We start from the raw sequence: 21,537 nt of genomic DNA on the forward strand, positions 1-21,537 counted from the left end.
AAGGGTAGTAAATTTGCCCACAGTGTACTGTTGAGTTTTTGAAAAATTTCAAAGCATTTTCCCAAAATATGTGTCAAAATAAGATTTGTCACCAAAAATCATTCCATTTGCTGAAACACAGAAAAAGTTATGGCCAAATTTAGACTCAAAAATACCCCATAGTGGATGAAAACATCCCCAACAGCACATAAGGGTTAAAGTTGTAGTGTGAGAGGTTTTGTGGGCGGTTTTTTAAACCGATAAGTAGTACCTCTGTCTTGTCTGGATTTAATAAAAGAAAATTGCGCGTCATCCAATCTTTTATATCTTTAACACACTCTGTCAATTTGGATAATTTAGCATTTTCATCTGGCCGTGATGAAATATAGATTTGAGTGCCATCAGCATAACAATAGAAACTAATTCCATGTTTCCTTATAATATTTCCAAGTGGCAGCATATATATTGAGAATAATAGAGGGCCTAACACAGATCCTTGCGGCACTCCATAGTTTACTGGAGTTATGATCGATTTTTCTCCATTTAAATAGACAAAATGGTAGCGGTCAGATAAGTATGATCTGAACCAGCTTAATGCTTGTCCTTGAACACCAGTATAATTTTGTAGTCGATCTAAGAGTATTGTGTGATCTATAGCATCGAACGCAGCACTAAGATCAAGTAAAACTAGTATTGAGATACAGCCTTGGTCAGAAGCTAAGAGTAAATCATTTGTGATTTTAACAAGCACAGTTTCAGTGCTATGATGCGGCCTGTATCCAGACTGAAACTTTTCATAGATGTCATTTTCTTGTAAGAAAGAGCCCATTTGGGCGGACACAACTTTTTCTAGTATTTTAGACATAAAAGGAAGATTTGAAATGGGTCTATAATTTGCTAGATTATGTGGGTCTAATTGTGGTTTCTTAATGAGAGGTTTTATAACTGCCAGTTTAAATGTTCTTGGAACATGACCTAAAGATAAAGATGAGTTAATAATATTGAGAAGAGGCTCTTCCACTACCGGTAACACTTCTTTCAGTATTTTAGTGGGTATAGGATCCAATAAACATGTTGTTGTTTTAGATGAAGTGATAAGTTTATTTAACTCTATTTGTTCTATAGTTGTAAAGCACTGTAATTGTTCTTGCGGGGTGATAGTTGAGGCTGAATTATAAGGCGCGATTGAGGACTGAACGTTTACAATTGTGGTTCTGATGTTTTCTATTTTCCCAGTGAAGAAGTTCATGAAATCATTACTACTAAACTGTAACGGAATATTTTGTTCAGGTGACATCTGTTTATTTGTTAGTCTAGCCACGGTGTTAAATAAAAACCTAGGATTGTTTTGGTTATTTTCTATTAGTTTGCAGAGATGCTCAGCCCTGGCCGCTTTTAGGGCCTTTTTATAACGTGACATACTGTCTTTCCAAGCGATTCTAAAGACCTCTAAATTAGTTTGTTTCCATTTACGCTCTAAATTACGGGTTTCTCTCTTTAAAACATGCGTAGTATTGTTGTACCATGGTGCTTTACTTTTCTCTCTGACCTTTTTTAGTCTGTTTGGGTTCACTGAGCAGCTGAGACAGATCAGGTAAGCTATTTGAAAAATTATCTATGGTGGATGGAAGGATTGTTCTGCCTAATCGATAACGCGGCGCAGCATGATATATTACAGGGGTACGTAATATGCAAGTTACCATGTAATGGTCAGTAACTTGCATATTACGTACCCCTGTAATATATCATGCTGCGCCGCGTTATCGATTAGGATAAGACAGGTTCTGAAACCTGTCTCATCACACAGTTTTGGTTCCTGCCCCTAAATGTATATAAACTGTAAGAGAACATTCACTTAGTCAGACTTGGTGACTGCAGCTACCGACAGCTCGTGTTTTCAATAAACAATCCTGCTGAAGAAACAACCAAGTCTCCTGGTCTTCGATTCTGAGTTTACAACAATTTGCTGCCGCGACCCGGATGGAGAAAAAAGGAAACTCAAAGAACTTCAAGCTCAACAAAAGATCTGACAAAGATTGCCAGACTGAATCTTTCCAGCTTCCTCCAGATTGAAAACTTCAAGCTCCAAAAAGATCTCAAAGCCTGACTGAGTTCCAGACTGAATCTTGAAACTTCAAGCTCAACAAAGATCTAAATTCCAGACTGAATCTTTCCAGCTTCCTCCAGATTGAAAACTTCAAGCTCCAAAAAGATCTCAAAGCCTGACTGAGTTCCAGACTGAATCTTGAAACTTCAAGCTCAAAGATCTCAACAAAGCTGACTGAGTTCCAGACGAATGTTTTCTGTACAACCAACGATTCGGTGAGTTTCACTCTATTCAAAGAACCGCTACAGACCAGTATATGTGGTTTTCCTCTGCACCGTCAGAGAAGAAGTTAACAAACAGCTGCAGGGTTTGGTTAACTAAGTTGATCCTCTAAAAATTGTCTTTTAGAGATGAAGTTTATCCTCTGTTGTCCAGGCAGGGAAGATTAACATTACAAGTTAATATTGTTTATCCTCTGCTTTACCAGGGAAGATTAGCATTATCCTCTACATTGCTAGAGAAGGTTTATCCTCTGTAAAGTTAGTGAAGATTTTATCCTCTGCTTTATCAGTGACGGTTAGCATAATGTGCTAATATTTTGGTTTATCCTCTGTTTCAGGCAGGAAAGATTTTAGCGTAAATTGCTAATATTTTGTTGATCCTCTGTTCTTGTCGGCAGGGAAGTTAAGTGTGAAGTGTTGGTAATTTGGAAAGTTAACAATAGTTAAGCTGTGTTAACAAGTGTACCCTCTATTGTAGACAGTAGAGAGAAGTTTTAATGTTTTTGATTGTGTGGTAACAAAGAAATTCACAAAATGGTTAGAAGGAATGCTAGACTGATTCCAACAAATGAGAAAACTGGATTAGCTACACCTTTATGGTTAGATAAAGAATTCAAGTGTTTGTTATCAGAACACATGGACTCCATCGTGACTGAGAAAGTCAGATTGAATTTAACAAGGAAATTTGACATTGATGCAGACAAAGTATGGTCAATTGAAGATTGCAAGAAAGTGTTGGGTGCATGTATCAGGAAGAAAAATGTGAAAGGTATTATCTGTTGTCACAGAGAATTTAGCTTATCCATTGCACAAGAACAAGCTCAGTGTATTGCTAAGTTGAAAGATCAGAACAAACAATTGCAGATTCACGTGTCCTGTCTCAAGACAAAGGTGGGCCATAACAAAGCCTCAACCAAATGTGATTTAGAAGACCAACAGTCAGATGAAAGCTATCCTGATTTACAGTCTTTTGATAGAATAGAGGACAATGTCAATGCAGATGTAAATACAGTTGAAGTGTGTGGAGCAAGACAAAAGGCTCAGGGAAAAGGTGTTGATACAGTTCCATTTGCAACCCCCATACTGCAGGTACAAGCAGTCAAAACATCTTTAGGTCCTAAAGATATTGAGAGAATTGCTGAAAGTTTGCCATCAGTGCAAAGAATTTTTTCTGAGTTTAGGAGAGAGTTGTCCAAAAAGATGCGGCTCTATGAAATGTCTCTAGCTGAAATCACCCAGCTAATATCACAGATTTTGACTGAGTCAGAATTCAATGATTTTGAAAGTGCTGTAAACAATTCTGAGTTTCAAAATGCCAGAAAAGATGAATTGAGAGAGGGAGTTCTGAAAGTGTTAACGAACATTGTTGGACTGAACGTGGACTGGTCAAAGATCACTAGTTTGGTACAGAAGAAGGGTGAAAATGTATTTGAGTACACAGAAAGATTTTGCCAGAACGCTGCAGCTTACAGCGGGATTGCTGACACTTCAGAGAAGGTGCTAGATGATAATGGTCCCCTAGTTCGCGCATGGTTTCAGGGTCTTCTGTCAGAACATAAAAATGCTTCGCCTTACTTAGAATTAACATGGTCCAGTAGAACCCTACAAAACAACTTGGACAGGTTAGCTACTTGGGAAAGAGACTCTGATGTCAAGGCAAGAGTAAAAATTGCAGCAGCATCCTTTAAGGTCAACTCAGAGAATGATCAGAAACGCAAACGTCCTAAGAGAGAGGGCAGCTGTAATTACTGTGGTAAATCTGGGCATTGGATGAATGAGTGTAGGAAAAGCAAAAAGAACTTTAAAGAAGTTAACAAGGTTACTCAGTTTCTGCTCAGCTTGCTTGCTACTCTGAAACAGCCTCTCCCCTCGTCATTAAACTCGTGGGGCAACTTGTTGAGGTGTTAACCATGTGGGCTGTGATTGCTTAATTTCCCCAGAAACAATAACAAATATGAAAGACTGATTTTTGTTTAATAGACTGTCTCAGCCTTTCTTTGGGAGACATTAAGTAAGACTCACAGCCTTAAATGTTATACCACAGAATATTCCAGTCAGACACCTCTGTTATGATGTTCTATTAGGACTGATGTTTCACTGGAGAATGGAAATGTGGCAATTCATAATTGCATTATTTTGGGAATTTTCGTAAATTTATATAAATGTTATTGCATAAGGATAATTGCATTCTGCATAAGGTTATTGAAAGGCAACAATCAGGCAGGATATGCTGTTGCTTAGTACAATATGTTTCTGTCATCTGCTAACTTATTCACAGCACCTACAGGGACAGGATAGGACACACGGACAAGTGAGGTGCCCTGGGAAGAACTGAACGCAACAGGCTTTGGGGGTGAACCCAGGGTGAAGACATTACCTCATAGGCCTTTCCCCATTTAGTCCATCCTTACCTCACTGGTTCATAGGTGTCAAATAAATTAAGAAATAGGGAAAGAATGAAACAACAACAGCAAACTCTGAAAACGCTACAACCCTAGTTTTTAAACAAATAATGCTACAACCCTAGTGTTTGGACAAATACTGCTCTGTCGTCTTTTGTTTTCTTTCTTCCTCTGTGCAGATACCATTTGATGGCCATCCCGAGATCCATATGCACCGACCTCCTCACCTGCATATGAAGCCACAACCTCAAGAAAACAACTAGACCCACTGCCGAGCCAACCAATACAGAAGAAAAATACACAACGCAGAGACACACATACGAAACCTTCAGTCATCCATCAACATGATCAAGACTACAAGCCTGCACCATTACATGTATGCTGCACCGGGTTAATGTCAGGTTAACCAACAAGCAATCTTGATCTTTCAACAAAATTACACCAGATGACTGGAGACAATTCTTCATGGTTCGGAAACTTGATTGGTAAACCCTGGCTGTGGATTAAAGAAATAGCAATTCTGCTGTTGTTTCTCCTACTGGCGTTCTACGTATGCTTCCACAAGTATCAAGTGTTTCATTCAACAAATGACTCACGCCTCGCACGAGAAAATGACTGGTCCAACCATAAAAGAATATTACCCGTAAGAACTTCACGGACCCTAATTGCATGTTTGTTTCTGTGTCAACATGCAATTACAGATGAACAAAACAGATCATGCTATGTGCCTGTAACTATCACACGTTACAAGATTGAACTTGCTATGTGCCTGTAACTTACACAAGTTACAAGAATTAACTTTTAAGTGTCTAAATTTGTATTTTGTGAGAGTTTTTAAGAACTCTCAAAGGGGCAAATGTGGGATTACAAATTTATTAAAATGTTTAATTTAGGTTTACATTGAATTTAGCATGTTAAGGTTAGGTATAAATGATTATTATCAGAGTTTTCTAGCAAAAGACTCTGGTCAGTCCTGTTTTACTGAAACTCTTAATGGCTCTTGGAGTGTGTTTTAGCAAGAAAGTCCTGCCAGTCCTGTACTCGGGTCTCAGCATTTGAATAGATATGCTGAGTGGGTTAGGGTGGGCAGCACTCAGTCTAAAACAGGTTCTGAAACCTGTCTCATCACACAGTTTTGGTTCCTGCCCCTAAATGTATATAAACTGTAAGAGAACATTCACTTAGTCAGATTTGGTGACTGCAGCTACCGACAGCTTGTGTTTTCAATAAACAATCCTGCTGAAGAAACAACCAAGTCTTCTGGTCTTCGAATCTGAGCTTACAACACAAGCATACCTCAAATTCCACCAAAACTTGGTTGCAGAAGTTGTCTTGGAATATTCTACAGTGGCCATTACAGTCACTTGACTTGAACCCCATAGAAAATTTCTGGTGGGATTTGAAGAGGGCGGTTGCAGCACGCAAACCCAAGAATATTCCTGAACTGGAGGCCATTGCAAATGAGAATGGACTAAGATTCCTCAGAAATGCTGCCAGAAGCTGGTGTCTGGTTATACATCTCGTTTTCTAGAGTACTACAGGTGCTTGCCATGAAATGGTTGAATAATTTTGAGACTGCAGAAGTCATTAAAAGTTGCATTTTCAGTTGAATTTGAGGAAACCACTTGAAACACTTGTTGTGTTGAGCTATTTCAATTACTTTTGTTTGATTTGTTCATTGCAAACAGCTGAAAGTCTGTAAAATTAGCCAACAAACCTGATTTGCAATGGGGGTTGAATAATTTTGATTACAACAGTATTTATTTTATTATATTTTTATTATTTAAAAAAAAAAAGACTAACTGGGACTTGATTTGGGTTGATTTGATTGCTTCTATTGTTCTCATTTGTAAGTCGCTTTGGATAAAAGCGTCTGCTAAATGATTAAATATAAATGTAAATACACACACACACCTTTTTATAGTACAATGACCTCTTGCATGTAAAAAGATGAGGGAAACTTTGATTTCTAAATTCATGACCTCTTTAAATTATGGTAGCAAATTTCTTTATCACATTGTGCGGCTGCGCAGAAAAAAAGTTTTTTTTGTGCTTATTTCTGTTACTTGTGACATTTTCATGACTAAAGTCTGATTACACTGTATTTAGCACAAACTCTGCTACAATAATACGTCAGCAGCATGTATGTAAAAGTTTGTAGTTTTGAGATAATGACATTTATGCGTGGTTTGTGAAAAATAAAATAAAAAATTGTCACTGAAATAAGGCCATAAAACCCATACTATTTGTTTACAAGACTTTTGAAAATTGTATCAAGTTTTGAGATAATGACATTTATGCGTGGTTTGTGAAAAATAAAATAAAAAATTGTCACTGAAATAAGGCCATAAAACCCATACTATTTGTTTACAAGACTTTTGAAAATTGTATCACTTAGTCTAGAGTTTTTGCTTTAAAACGATGTGAAAAACATCCTGCCCACTCATTCACATAAAACAATATATTGATTTAAAATTTGTAAGACATGTTTTGTGTAAGAAAGCTGTATGCAAGGAGGCGTGAATCATCATGAATATTGAGGTGTTTCACACCTGGGAAGACAAAGACCCTCCCCTAATGGCCCTATCAGGTGGGACTGAGAGGGAACTACAAAACAAAGGAAGAGAAGAGATTTAAAAAAAGAATGGCTTTTTTATTTTTTTTATTTATTTACAACACAACATAGTCCTAAGATACAAAAGACAAAAAGGCACATTCTTGAGCACACTGATCTAAACAGAGAGAGGTGAAGTCACACACCTTTGAGCCCATTGCCAAGGTGTTTGCTTCATTTTACCATGTTGATGTACAGAGACGCATGTGAATGTTCAAGTCAGCAGGGCTCATCATTGTCATCTTGGTCCCTGTATTATATATATATATAAAAAAAGAAAAGACAACTGTGAACATGCTGATATCAGGAGAAACTATAGGGCTGCACAATTTGGGGAATAAAATCTAATTGTGATTTTCTGGTTAAAAATCACGATTTAAAATTCACCAAAAAAAAAAAAAAAAAAAAAAAACACACACACATATATATATATATATATATATATATATATATATATATATATATATATATATATATATATATATATATATATATATATATATATATATATATATACAGTGCTATGCATAAGTGAATACACCCATGCTAAAGTTGACTAAAAAGAGGAATAAAAAATCATATTTTGGAAATTGAACTTAATGCCTTAATTTAAAAAATTAGGAAAAATCCAACCTTTAAGGACAGCAATTTTCTTTGTGAATGAATAATGTATCGTAAATAAATAAATGTTCTTCCTTAAAATACATGGTGCATAAGTGAGTACACCCCTATGTTAAATTCCCATAGAGGCAGGCAGATTTTTATTTTTAAGTATTTTTTTTTTATTTTTTTTTTAGGATACTATGCATCCTGATAAAGTTCCCTTGGCCTTTGGAATTAAAATAGCCCCACATCATCACATAGCCTTCACCATACCTAGAGATTGGCATGGTTTTATTTCAGTTAGCCTAAAAGCTAGTTTGATTTGCATTGAGAGATGATCTTATGGAAAGTACCCCATGCCAATCTCTAGGTATGGTGAAGGCTATGTGATGATGTGGGGCTATTTTAATTCCAAAGGCCAAGGGAACTTTATCAGGATGCATAGTATCCTAAAAAAATTTTTTTTTAAATACTTAAAAATAAAAATCTGCCTGCCTCTATGGGAATTTAACATAGGGGTGTACTCACTTATGCACCATGTATTTTAAGGAAGAACATTTATTTATTTACGATACATTATTCATTCACAAAGAAAATTGGTGTCCTTAAAGGTTGGATTTTTCCTAATTTTTTAAATTAAGGCATTAAGTTCAATTTCCAAAATATGATTTTTTATTCCTCTTTTTAGTCAACTTTAGCATGGGTGTATTCACTTATGCATTGCACTGTATATACAGGGAGGAAAATAAGTATTTGAACACCCTGCTATTTTGCAAGTTCTCCCACTTAGAAATCATGGAGGGGTCTGAAATTGTCATCGTAGGTGCATGTCCACTGTGAGAGACATAATCTAAAAAAAAAAATCCAGAAATCACAATGTATGATTTTTTTAACTATTTATTTGTATGATACAGCTGCAAATAAGTATTTGAACACCTGAGAAAATCAATGTTAATATTTGGTACAGTAGCCTTTGTTTGCAATTACAGAGGTCAAACGTTTCCTGTAGTTTTTCACCAGGTTTGCACACACTGCAGGAGGGATTTTGGCCCACTCCACACAGATCTTCTCTAGATCAGTCAGGTTTCTGGGCTGTCGCTGAGAAACACGGAGTTTGAGATCCCTCCAAAGATTCTCTATTGGGTTTAGGTCTGGAGACTGGCTAGGCCACACCAGAACCTTGATATGCTTCTTACAGAGCCACTCCTTGGTTATCCTGGCTGTGTGCTTCGGGTCATTGTCATGTTGGAAGACCCAGCCTCGACCCATCTTCAATGCTCTAACTGAGGGAAGGAGGTTGTTCCTCAAAATCTCGCAATACATGGCCCCGGTCATCCTCTCCTTAATACAGTGCAGTCGCCCTGTCCCATGTGCAGAAAAACACCCCCAAAGCATGATGCTACCACCCCCATGCTTCACAGTAGGGATGGTGTTCTTGGGATGGTACTCATCATTCTTCTTCCTCCAAACACGTTTAGTGGAATTATGACCAAAAAGTTCTATTTTGGTCTCATCTGACCACATGACTTTCTCCCATGACTCCTCTGGATCATCCAAATGGTCATTGGCAAACTTAAGACGGGCCTTGACATGTGCTGGTTTAAGCAGGGGAACCTTCCGTGCCATGCATGATTTCAAACCATGACGTCTTATGGCGCTTTTCCATTACCAGTACCAGCTCGACTCGACTCGCCTCGCCTCGACTCAGCTCGGCTCGGCTCGCTTTTCGCTCCGTTTTCCATTGCAGATAGTACCTCCACAATAGTACCTGGTCGTCATAGCGACGCCGCAGGAAACTGCCGTGACTTAATCTTTTACGCGAGACGCGCGAGACACACACAGGACAATGGAGGAAATCGAGTGTATGCTGTTTTTGGATGCTTTTGTTTTTGTTTTTGCTGTTTTTTATTCAGGATACTGCGTCTGGCGCGTGCAATGATGACGCAGTGAATAGTGACGATTCTCTCTGACCAATCAGCAGTCTGCCGTGATTTCACGTCACATTTTAGTATCGCCTCAGCTCGCCTCAGCCCGCTTAGAACCTCGCCGGAGGTGGTACGAAAAAAAGTACCTGGAGGCAGGTACAGGTACAACTTTTACACAGTGGAAAACCAAACAGAGCCGAGTCGAGCCGAGCCGAGCCGAGCCGAGCCGAGCTGGTACTGTGTAGTGGAAAAGCGCCATTAGTGTATTACCAACAGTAACCTTGGAAACGGTGGTCCCAGCTCTTTTCAGGTCATTGACCAGCTCCTCCCGTGTAGTTCTGGGCTGATTTCTCACCTTTCTTAGGATCATTGAGACCCCACGAGGTGAGATCTTGCATGGAGCCCCAGTCTGAGGGAGATTGACAGTCATGTTTAGCTTCTTCCATTTTCTAATGATTGCTCCAACAGTGGACCTTTTTTCACCAAGCTGCTTGGCAATTTCCCCGTAGCCCTTTCCAGCCTTGTGGAGGTGTACAATTTCGTCTCTAGTGTCTTTGGACAGCTCTTTGGTCTTGGCCATGTTAGTAGTTGGATTCTTACTGATTGTATGGGGTGGACAGGTGTCTTTATGCAGCTAATGACCTCAAACAGGTGCATCTAATTTAGGATAATAAATGGAGTGGAGGTGGACATTTTAAAGGCAGACTAACAGGTCTTTGAGGGTCAGAATTCTAGCTGATAGACAGGCGTTCAAATACTTATTTGCAGCTGTATCATACAAATAAATAGTTAAAAAATCATATATTGTGATTTCTGGATTTTTTTTTTTTAGATTATGTCTCTCACAGTGGACATGCACCTACGATGACAATTTCAGACCCCTCCATGATTTCCAAGTGGGAGAACTTGCAAAATAGCAGGGTGTTCAAATACTTATTTTCCTCACTGTAAATATATATATATATATATATATATATATATATATATATATATAAAATAAAAAAATATGAACACCAGGTTTGTTGTGCCTTTTAGGCATATACTTGTAGGGCTGCATAAAATAATAATAATTTTTACTTTACAGAAATGCAGGCGGCCTATAACGATAAATCAATAGTACACTACACTAGAGAAACATATATCGATTATCATATTTTACTTCAAATGTTATCATTTGTTTTGATGTTATGAAATGAGATTGGAGTAAAAACAGGTAGCCTAATGTTTGGCACGTTTTGCTTTCAAATGCACAGGGCTATAATGTGGCCCTCAAAAGCTACTAGGGCAATCTAGTGACCCAAAATTACAATGCTTTCCATTATTGTTACCACATTATAAACATCTACGTTTGAACAGATATCCACGAACACAGTATTTAACAGTAAACACGGGTCTAAACATTATAATATTAATCATGTTAGTGTAAACACTTATACTAGCCTACTTTTATTTCATGCTGTGTTTTATATTATCAAGCTTAAAACATCCTTGTGTCGTACATGTATATTTATTTAACACTGAAAGGTTGCCTACCTGTCTATTCATATTTCAATATAAATACATATCAATAACCTGTTTCCATCCATTCCATCCATTTTAGTCTGACACCAGTTCAACTAGTACAATGTGAAGTGTATGCAACAATAACATGCTAAGTGATAATGCATTTCTTACCTTAAAAATCGTATCTTCAAATCGCATTCTTCTTCTGAGGTAAATCCAGTGTAAACTCACAGTGTGCCTTCCAAACTCGATTAAAAGTAGAGGTATGATGAAGTCTGATGCTTTGTTTTGAGGGACAGAGAGACGGCAGAACGCGCATCATGTTTATTTATGAAAAGCAGAACATTTTGTTTTTATTATTTTGAGTTATTTAACATTTTGAGTTTGTTATTTATTATGTACACAAATAAAAGTAGATATTTAACAGTTTTGAATGATGTATGAAACTTGCCTGTATGACAAAAATAGACTGAGTTATTTGAGTGTCTTTTGCACTGATAAGAAAAAAAGCGAAGTGATCACGCTGGTGCGACCGCCGACCCCAGGGTGTTAATGCTGTCCTCAGCCAATAACTAACCATACAAAATCACATTTTGTGTAACTGCTTCATTTTTTTCATATTATATTATATTATATTATATTATATTATATTATATTATATTATATTATATTATATTATATTATATTAAAGAATTGAACTGCTCTGGTAGAGACTGGTTCACATCAAAAATGTGTTCTCAGGTAACCTAAAATGTTCTTCATTTAGTAACTTCTGAATTAACTGCATTGTTAAAGGAGAACTCCGGTCAATTTTAACATTGAGCTAATTTTTTTGTAAAATTGGAGTGCTGTCAGTACAGAGAACAACGACAAAAATCGGTGTTGCCTACACCGTGTTATCCTGTTTTTAAAATTTGCACCCTGTTGACTTAAATGGGGCAAGTTTTAAACCTGCTTTTAGCCTCTTAACATCCTTGATGTGTCATTACAAGTGCCCAGCCATGTGAGTGATTCCTGCAGAGTGAACACGGTGAATCTGACTGCAGTAGATGTGAAAGATATGAATAAAAGTGATGTTAATTCAGCCAGCGCACATACCTGTATTTACTTCCTGTTTTCGGTCGAAGTCCACAGTAGTCGATTGTCGAGTTCATGCACGTAATATGCGCTGGGCACTTGTAATGACACATCAAGGATGTTAAGAGGCTAAAAGCAGGTTTAAAACTTGCCCCATTTAAGTCAACAGGGTGCAAATTTTAAAAAGAGGATAACACGGTGTAGGCAACACCGATTTTTGTTGTTGTTCTCTGTACTGACAGCACTCCAAATTTACCAAAAAATTAGCTCAATGTTAAAATTGACCGGAGTTCTCCTTTAATGTCCACCCAATAAAGAAAATCAAGAAAAAAAAGAGGGAACATTGTTGTGACCATTTTAGTCACAGTCTGGAGTCCTGCTGAAAGAAATACAACATCAGAATGAAAGTGAAGCATTTTGCCTGTACTCACACTCTCCATGAAACTGGGCTTGAATCCATCTGGTTGGCGTCTCATGTCAAGGTGCTCTCTATGACGCATCATATCTTCCTCACGTCTACGTCTCTCTTCTTCATGCCTAAGCATATATAAATCAAATTCAGTTAAACTGCACATGCTCAGATCAACCATCTGGTACACCAAAATGTGAATATTTCAGCGAGTATACAAAGCTTTGCTTAAAAAATAAATAATATGTTAGCAATTAAATGTTACATCAGAACCATGGAAACATTTAAATTCATGCCAAATGAGAAAGGTACACAAGCCCATATATTTAAGCCGTCTGCTAGCCTTGTATTCTGTTTTCTGTTTTCACTCGATTTTCCACAAATTTAACAATATTACATGAGTTATTCCACTGGACATGGAATCTCGTTTATTTTCTCAAATCTTCAGTCATGTTTTACCCATTTTTGCAGGTGAATATAAACATTTCTTCCCTTCGTTTAATTTTAATTACCATATTTGCATCCGTTACTGTGGTAAAGTAGAAAAACACTGTAGTAAAAACCTTTTTACTTGCACGTCAAATTCTATTTAACACATTTTGAGCATGTCAGAATTGGTAAGGCACGTCAAGTTTATTTGTAAAGCGCATTTCATACACACTGGTAATTTAGTTTGGCTTTCTCTGGCAGCGCAACATCAAACATAGCCTTAATGTCTTTTGCGCCTGCGAAGATAAAATTTGCCCTTCAGACCTTTTACAAGAAGTTGCTTTGGAACATCGGGAGAAGACATTAGATGAGATGGTCTCTGTCCTGCTCATCTCCCACATCCCCATCAAAGTGCAGAGCGGTATATATGACAACACATTTAACTTTTTGGGGAAATCTAATGAATGTTTTTCATTTTATTTTTTATATTTAACTTACTTATATTATTTAGATTAACATTATTTACTGACATTTATTTCAGCCTATAGTGCTTTTCACTGACGAAAGTGCTAAACACAACACACACGTTTGTTACGAAATGGATGTTTAAGCCTTATTTTTTATTTTATTTTTATATTAAAAAATGTAAAAAAAAAAAAAAAAAAAAAAAAAAAAATCAAATAAAAAAATAAATAAAAAAAAATCACAAAACCTACCCCATGACGCTTTGCACAAATTCTGGGAGTAACTTCCTATAAACTAAACAATCAATTACAGCCAACAACTTGTTAAAAGTTTTGATCCAACAAAAGTAATTTTCAAAAACTGGCCTGTCTATCATTTTGACAGATAACAAATTGTATTTTCCTGCTTTGGAAACATTCCAGTTAGGGAAACTATTGATTAATCAATGATCGATTAATTGTTGTTAATAATTTAATCCCTTAACCCTCTGGGGTCTGAGCTGTTTTCTGGGCCCTGGAGGTGTTCTGACATGCTCTGACATTTCTGGTTATTTCTGTTGCTCACTGAAATAAGGTCATGAAACCCATACTGATTATTTCTTCACAAGACTTTTGAAAATTGTATGACGTAGCCTAGAATATTTGCTCTAAAACTATGTGAGAATCACCCTGACTGCTCATTCAGAGAAGACAATATATTGATTTAAAAATTTTACGACGTGTTTTGTGTGATAAAGCAATATGCGAAGGGGCGGATCATCTCATTAATATGAAAGCTTTCCACACCTGAGAAAGACAAAGAACCTCCCTAATGGCCCTATTAGGAGCTTATCAGGGCCCATCATTCTGACCACCCTTGCACAAAGAATGAGGAGATTTAAAAAAGAATGGCTTTTAAAATTGTTTGGATTTATTTACAACACAACATAATCCAAAGATACACAACAAAAAAGTACCATGTTCACGTACAGAGACATGTACTGTGAACGTTGAAGTCAGCAGGACTCAGTGGCATCTAGGCCCTGAAAAAAAAAAAAATAAAATAAAAAGTGAACATACTGATATCAAGAGAAAGGCCTGCACGATTTTGGGAATACATTTTAGATTTTTCTTGTTAAAATTGCTTTTTAAAATTCACAGAATACACACACACACTCACACAAATGTTTCCAACAATATATTATATAATGAACACCAGGTTTGTTGTGCCTTGTAGGTATAGGCTATGCACAGTGCTGCATAAAATAATAACAATATAGCAGCCTATATATATTTTCAAAAAGATTTCAGTAACAACTAAGCTAGAGAAAAATATATTGATTATCATGTTACTTCAAATGTTTCCATCCGTTATGATGATATGAAATGAGATAATAATAAAAACATGAAGCCGTTTGGTGCGTTTTGCTTTCATCCAAAATATGATGTGTACATTCAAACGCGATCGCGCAGGAAAATATGATGCATTCAAACGCGATCGCTATCAAAAATATGATACATTCAAACGCGATCGCGCTCAAATATAAAACATTATGGTTACCATATACATATCTACGTTTGAGCAGATATCCACAAACACAGTAACAGTAAACACGGGTCTAAATATTATAATATTCCCCATATATCTAGCAACAGTTCAACTGCAACGTGACATTTATGCAACAATAACAAACTAATATGTAAGAATTTCTTACCTTACACCTTTCTTGTCTTCAAATCGCGTTCTTTTTCTTCTGAGGTAGCCTAAATCCAATGTAAGCTCAGGCACGTCTTTCAAACTCGACGAAAAGTGAAGTGAAGTGTTTTGTTGTTGAGGTAATGAGCGAGACGCGGACCATGTGGAGATTTGCATGTGAATATCTTTTGCGCGAGTGGGCGTGGCCAAATTAACTGTAATGAGGAAGCGTTTGAGAAGCTGGACATCTTGTTGGTTTTATACAAATTACTTAAACAGAGAATATTTGTTTTCGTTTTGAATCCGATCATTTAAAAGTACACACTTAAATGTTTATAAAGGTATATGGCTCATAAATGTGTGACAAGTATTCGCTGAGTTTTGTTTCAGTTTATAGACGTGCTCAAGAAAAAAAAGTTCACCGCGACGGAGAGGCAGAACGCACACCCTGTTTATTTTCTTTATTTTACAAAAGCACAATGTTTTGGTTTGATTGTAAGTGGACACATACAAAAGGAGAAATATCACAGATTCTTTTTTTATATTTCTTTTTTCTGTATGACTATAAATGACTGAGTAATTTAAGTTTATAGTGCTACAATGTGGAGAAAATCCAGCAAAACGCGCCCGCGCGTTTGTCGACCTCAGAGGGTTAAACCCTGAAGGCATTTTTAGAGTTGTTTTTTTTGTGTGACACACAAAAAGTAAAGACTCATAACTCCAAAACTGTGGTGATAGCATAAAGTAATTTATAAATTTGTTGTTTTCTAAGTGACATACACAAAAGTAAAGACTCATAACTCCAAATCTATAGCAAGTAGAGTAGTCAAAGGGTATGTATCAGTTGATAGAACACTTTTTAATTTTTTTTTAAATATAAATTACATTTGGACATTCTCATGCTGAGAAACGACACTCGGTTACTAACATAACCTCGGTTCTCTCTAGAGAGTGTAAGACTGAAAATACTGGTTGAGGCCCTGGTCTGAGACAAAGGGCTAATTACCATTTGACCTCCCCCATACGACCTCACTTCCGCAAACTTCTAAGAACTCACACAAGAATATGGTTTAATGTGAATGTTTATCATTGACTGTTATGTTTTTGGTGTCATTTGAAATGTCTCAAAGTGAGTGGTACAGATATCTCATATCCAGATAGATAAAATAAAAGGTAATAAGGTTTATAGAAGTTTAGAGAAAACTGGTTAAGCCATTTGAGGGTGGTTTTCCCCATCCCCCGTATCACCTGGGCACTCGGGGCTCTCTTCTTGGCTGGGTACGAATGGAGTAGGTGGTCTTTCTCTCTCCCTCTCTCTCTCCCTCTCTCTCTCTCTCTCTCTCTTTCTCTCTCTCTCAGGTCAAGCTGGGTAAGACTATTTGGTGTAACCAATGTATAACCATGTTCTAGATATTTGAATTGATTGTGGAATTGATCTCTGATATCTGAAATATTAAATTGCTACAATGTGATTATTCCAACTGATTTTGACATTGTTCATTTAATGGTTAAACGGAATAGTCAAACATTCGCTCACTTTTAGTGAGGCACAGATATTATTAAAACCTTTCATTTATGGAGTCAGATGAAATAAACGAGTATACATATGATTAATGTATTACAAATTTAACCAACCAATACTTTGCATGAGTGAGGACAGAACATGTGATAACCTTCCCCGTGTATTGGCGAACCGGCAGATTGGACCAATATAGCGGGCCTTACAAAATGGTGACCTCGAGACGTGATCTCAAAACAGATCAAAACAGATTCACGAGAAACGTCCTTTCCAGCAAGTATTGGGATTTTAATATCAACAAGAGTTTTGAACATCTTCTCTTTCTTCCGCCGCTATGGTAAGTAAACTTTTTCTGCCCTTTATAGAAGTGTTGAAGAAATGTTTGTAGAAACGTGATGCGGCAGCCAGATGAAGAATGAAAAACCTTGTGTATTAGATTGTAAAGATCGCCTTGTTTTGCCTAAGCAACAAGAAACAAAACCAAAAGTGAGAATAACATCTTCCAAATAATTAATAACTCATTGAAGAGCCGAAAAAGTAAAGCCTAAAAGTTTTAAAATCAACCGCATGTTTTCCGGCCATTGTTGTATTGGCTTTGTTTAAACACTAGCAACACGTGATGAGAATGAGCAAACAACAGAAAGAAAAATCTAAGTTTGTAAACGATCGGAAAACACGTGATTTTATAAATAAAAAGGCAGATCGATGCACTGTTTATGAAAAGAAAATTTTGGGAAAACAGGATGATATGATTTACAGGCTAAAACTCAAATATAAAGGCTAACGCTAAATGCTATTGTCCATGTTGTTTTCAAAACGCTCAAGGCTAATGCTAAATGCTATTGTCCATGCTGTTTTCAAAACGCTCAAGGCTAATGCTAAATGCTATTGTCCATGCTGTTTTCAAAACGCTTAAGGCTGAGGCTAATGCTAAATGCTAAAGCCATGCTGTGTCCGAAATGCTTAACCCTTTTGTGTCGCTGGCTGACTGGTAGATCCAAAAACAGAGATTAGAAGTAACAGAATAATCTAAGTAGTCCCATTATTGTGAAATCATGTGTACTGATCATGTCCTGTTTACATTATGGGCTGAAAAGGTTGAGCCTGTACAACTGTACAAACTCAGTAGAAAAGGTCTTAACATGGATGCTATTGACAATGAAATTTTCACTTGGTGGAAAACAGTGGGTAGCAAGCAGAAGAAATCAAAACATGGTGAAATAATTGAGGCTTTAAACTTCATAAGTTATAAACGGCTAAATGAGTTAACAAAATTTCTATCTTCACTTATGGATGCTAAATGTGAAGAAGTGCATTCTAAAAATGCAGAGGCACAAAAGTCTGAGGAAAAGATTCAAGATCTCCAAACACAGCTAGATAAATTACTAGCTGAGCAGTTAGCCCTGACTAAAAAGTGTAAAAATCACAAAGACACCATTTCAGATCTTAAAGGGATAGTTCACTTTGAAATAAAATTTTGGTATGTTTTAGCTTACCTCAAGGGCATCCAAGATGTAGGTGTCTTTGTTTCCGCAGTAGTTTCAATTTTGATATTTTTAGGTCATACCGCCATCGGCCAATGAAGTTTGAGCACCTATTAGACAAGGTTAACGGAGGCCGATCGGAACGAAACTCGATGGGCATGTTTGTCTCATGGCCCTAGAGGTCTGTAAGAATTTTGAAAGAAATCGGCCACTAGTTGGCGCTAACGAGTTTTATGGCTCTGTAATCACGTGGTGTTACACATATTGTCACAAAATGCATATCATTTGATAGATCTGCACATGATGAACAATTTTGCCTCAAGAACTATTGCTGTCAATCAAACCGTTCATTAATTATTCGCGAATATGTTATAAACCTACTTTTGCGAACTAGTCCTAGGTTTTTCGCCCGATCAGAACCAAACTAGTCTAGGACAATTCTATGGACTCTCTAGATCAATAATTATCAAAAAAAAAAGTTGAACTTTTGCATTTTGCGCATGGCTATAATAGGGTCATAAAGAAAATGGGTGTGGCAAAATGCACTAAAAAGCCTCTAAATCATAAATGAAAACTCAGAACTTCACAAAAATTGGTGAGCATATGTGTCATAACATCATTAACAAGCATGCAAAATTTTATGGAGATCGGACCATAGGTGGCACTATAATTGTTAAAAAGCTTTAAAACCATATATTTCCTATGGTACATTGCCCTTTATTGACTGTAAATGGTCTTTTCCATCTATGATCATATAATTTTCATATAAAAATGTTCAAAACTAGTGCAGTACAATTCTCTGGACTCTCTAGATCAGTAATTATCAGACAAAGTTGAACTACTTCATTTGGATGGCTATAATAGGGTCACTTCAAAATGTGGCCTTGACCAAGTGTCCCCGAAAGCTTATATCTTTTAAGATGCTCAGACCTTCTTAAAAACAAGTCAGAACATGTGAAATATCACTCTGAACATGCATGAACATTTTCAGACAGATCGGACAAAATTTGCCACTATAACAGTTAAAAAGGTGAAAATGATAAGAATATAATGGCATATTAAGCCAATAAGTGGTATTTTACTGCCCCCTGCTGTTTAAATTGTCATTTTGTCATATTGTTCTATAATTTATATTTAGACTTTATAAAATCACTATTTTAACATTTACAATTACATTTAGTCAAAATCCATCTGTTAAAGTATTAGTATTGACAGTTTGATCACATCATAATGTCCAAATGTCTGCATCTACAACAGAATGTGTGTGTGTGTAGTCTTAGGTTTCTGAATAAATTCTGAATAATCTGATTAATAGTTTACAAAGACTTTGTGAAATGTTTATAGACCATTCAAATATATTTTCATAATGACATATCCCAATAGCATTGAACAAATAACAACATTTGTGTGTGTGTGTGTGTGTGTGTGTGTGTGTGTGTGTGTAAGCATGCATTATTGAGTTAACATGGAAAAACTGGTTTTCTTTAGTGCAGAAAACTGGTGAAAATCAAGAGGTTTAAAGTGAAAGTGAGGCAATAAGTGGTCTTCTACTGCCCTCTGCTGGCCATTCTATTTATTAATGAAGTCTACTCACATGTTTTTGCATTCAATAGACACTAAAAAATCACTTATATAACAATTACTATTGTAGCACAATCATATTTTGTCAGAGTTTATCACTTCATTGTATTGATACTTCACATAATTGCTAGCAATGTGGTAAATCATGGTAAATCACGCTAAAACATGGTAAATCATAGTAAATAATACTAGAATGTGGTGTATCAAGGTAAATCATACTAGAATCCTGATACATCATTCTAGAACGTGGTATATCATGGTACATCATGCTAGAACATGGTAAATCATGGTAAACTATGCTGGAACAGGGTAAATCATGGTAAACCATGATAAATCATGATAAACTATGGTAAATCATGTTAGAATATGGTATATCATTGTAAATCATGCTAGAAAATGGTAAATCATGGTAAGCTATGCTAGAACAGGGTAAATCATGGTAAACTATGATAAATCATGGTAAAATATGGTAAACCATGCTAGAATCACAGTAAACAATGGTAAATCATACTAAAATGTAGTATATCATGGTAAATCATGATAAACTATGGTAAATCATGCTAGAATCATAGTAAATAATACTAGAATGTGGTAATAAAGAAAATGGGCGTGGCAAAATACACTCAAAAGCCTATAAATCCCAAAGGAAAACTCAGAACTTCACGAAAATTGGTGAGCATATTTGCCATAACATTCTAAACAAGCATAGAAAATTGCATGTGGATCGGACGATAGGTGGCGCTATAACTGTTAAAAAGCTTTGAAAACCATATATTTCCTATGGTAAATTGCCTGTAATGGCTGTAAATGGACTTTTCCATCTATTATTTCAGTGGTTAAAAGCTTTCTAAATAAAACTTAATGTCTTAAATGCTTATGTGCTTAAAGGCCTTAAATGCTTGAACCCCGATAAATGCTGCTTGCAGCTTTAATTAGGGGTTCAAGCACGAAGTGCTGAAACCCTATTGTAATTGTGCTGATTTTTATTATTAGGGGTTCAAGCACGAAGTGCTGAAACCCTATTGTAATTGTGCTGATTTTTAGGGGTTCAAGCACGAAGTGCTGAAACCCTATTGTAATTGTACTGATTTTTAGGGGTTCAAGCACGAAGTGCTGAAACCCTATTGTAATTGTACTGATTAGGGGTTCAAGCACGAAGTGCTGAAACCCTATTGTAATTGTACTGATTTTTATTATTATTATTTTTCTTCTGCCGTAAAACGCATCGTGCAGCCCAAACCGTAAGTGCTAGAGACTTGAAACTTTGCCAGATGGTAGTACAAAAATCGAGGAGAGGTTATCAAAATATGACCCCGATTGGCCCATAGGTGGCGCTACAGTGCAAAAAACAAAAAAAAATCATATTTTTGCTTAAATCTCATTAACCGTTTGTCACAGACTCAAGTGTCTTATATCATTGGAATCCTTGGGTCAAGCCGAACAAAAAAGGCCTCAAGGAATTCATTTCCGGTATGCAAATTTTCCGCCATTTTGAATTATGTCCAAAACCTACTTTTGCGAACTAGTCCCTGGTTTTGTGTCCGA

At 36.5% G+C, this 21,537-nt stretch overlaps 1 protein-coding gene across 2 annotated transcripts in view; it reads right to left on the reverse strand.

The window, feature by feature from the left end:
• pspc1 (paraspeckle component 1) overlaps positions 1 to 21,537 on the reverse strand; it is a 199,134-nt gene that overhangs the window by 78,674 nt on the left and 98,923 nt on the right. For both annotated transcript variants that reach the window (XM_079863288.1, XM_079863289.1), the window contains exon 6: positions 12,863 to 12,968. In XM_079863288.1, coding sequence (XP_079719414.1) covers positions 12,863 to 12,968 — 106 coding nt within the window. The remainder of the gene's footprint in view (positions 1 to 12,862; positions 12,969 to 21,537) is intronic.

The sequence above is a fragment of the Squalius cephalus genome (genome assembly GCF_949319135.1).
Source record: "Squalius cephalus genome assembly, chromosome: 2".
NCBI lineage: Eukaryota > Metazoa > Chordata > Actinopteri > Cypriniformes > Leuciscidae > Squalius > Squalius cephalus.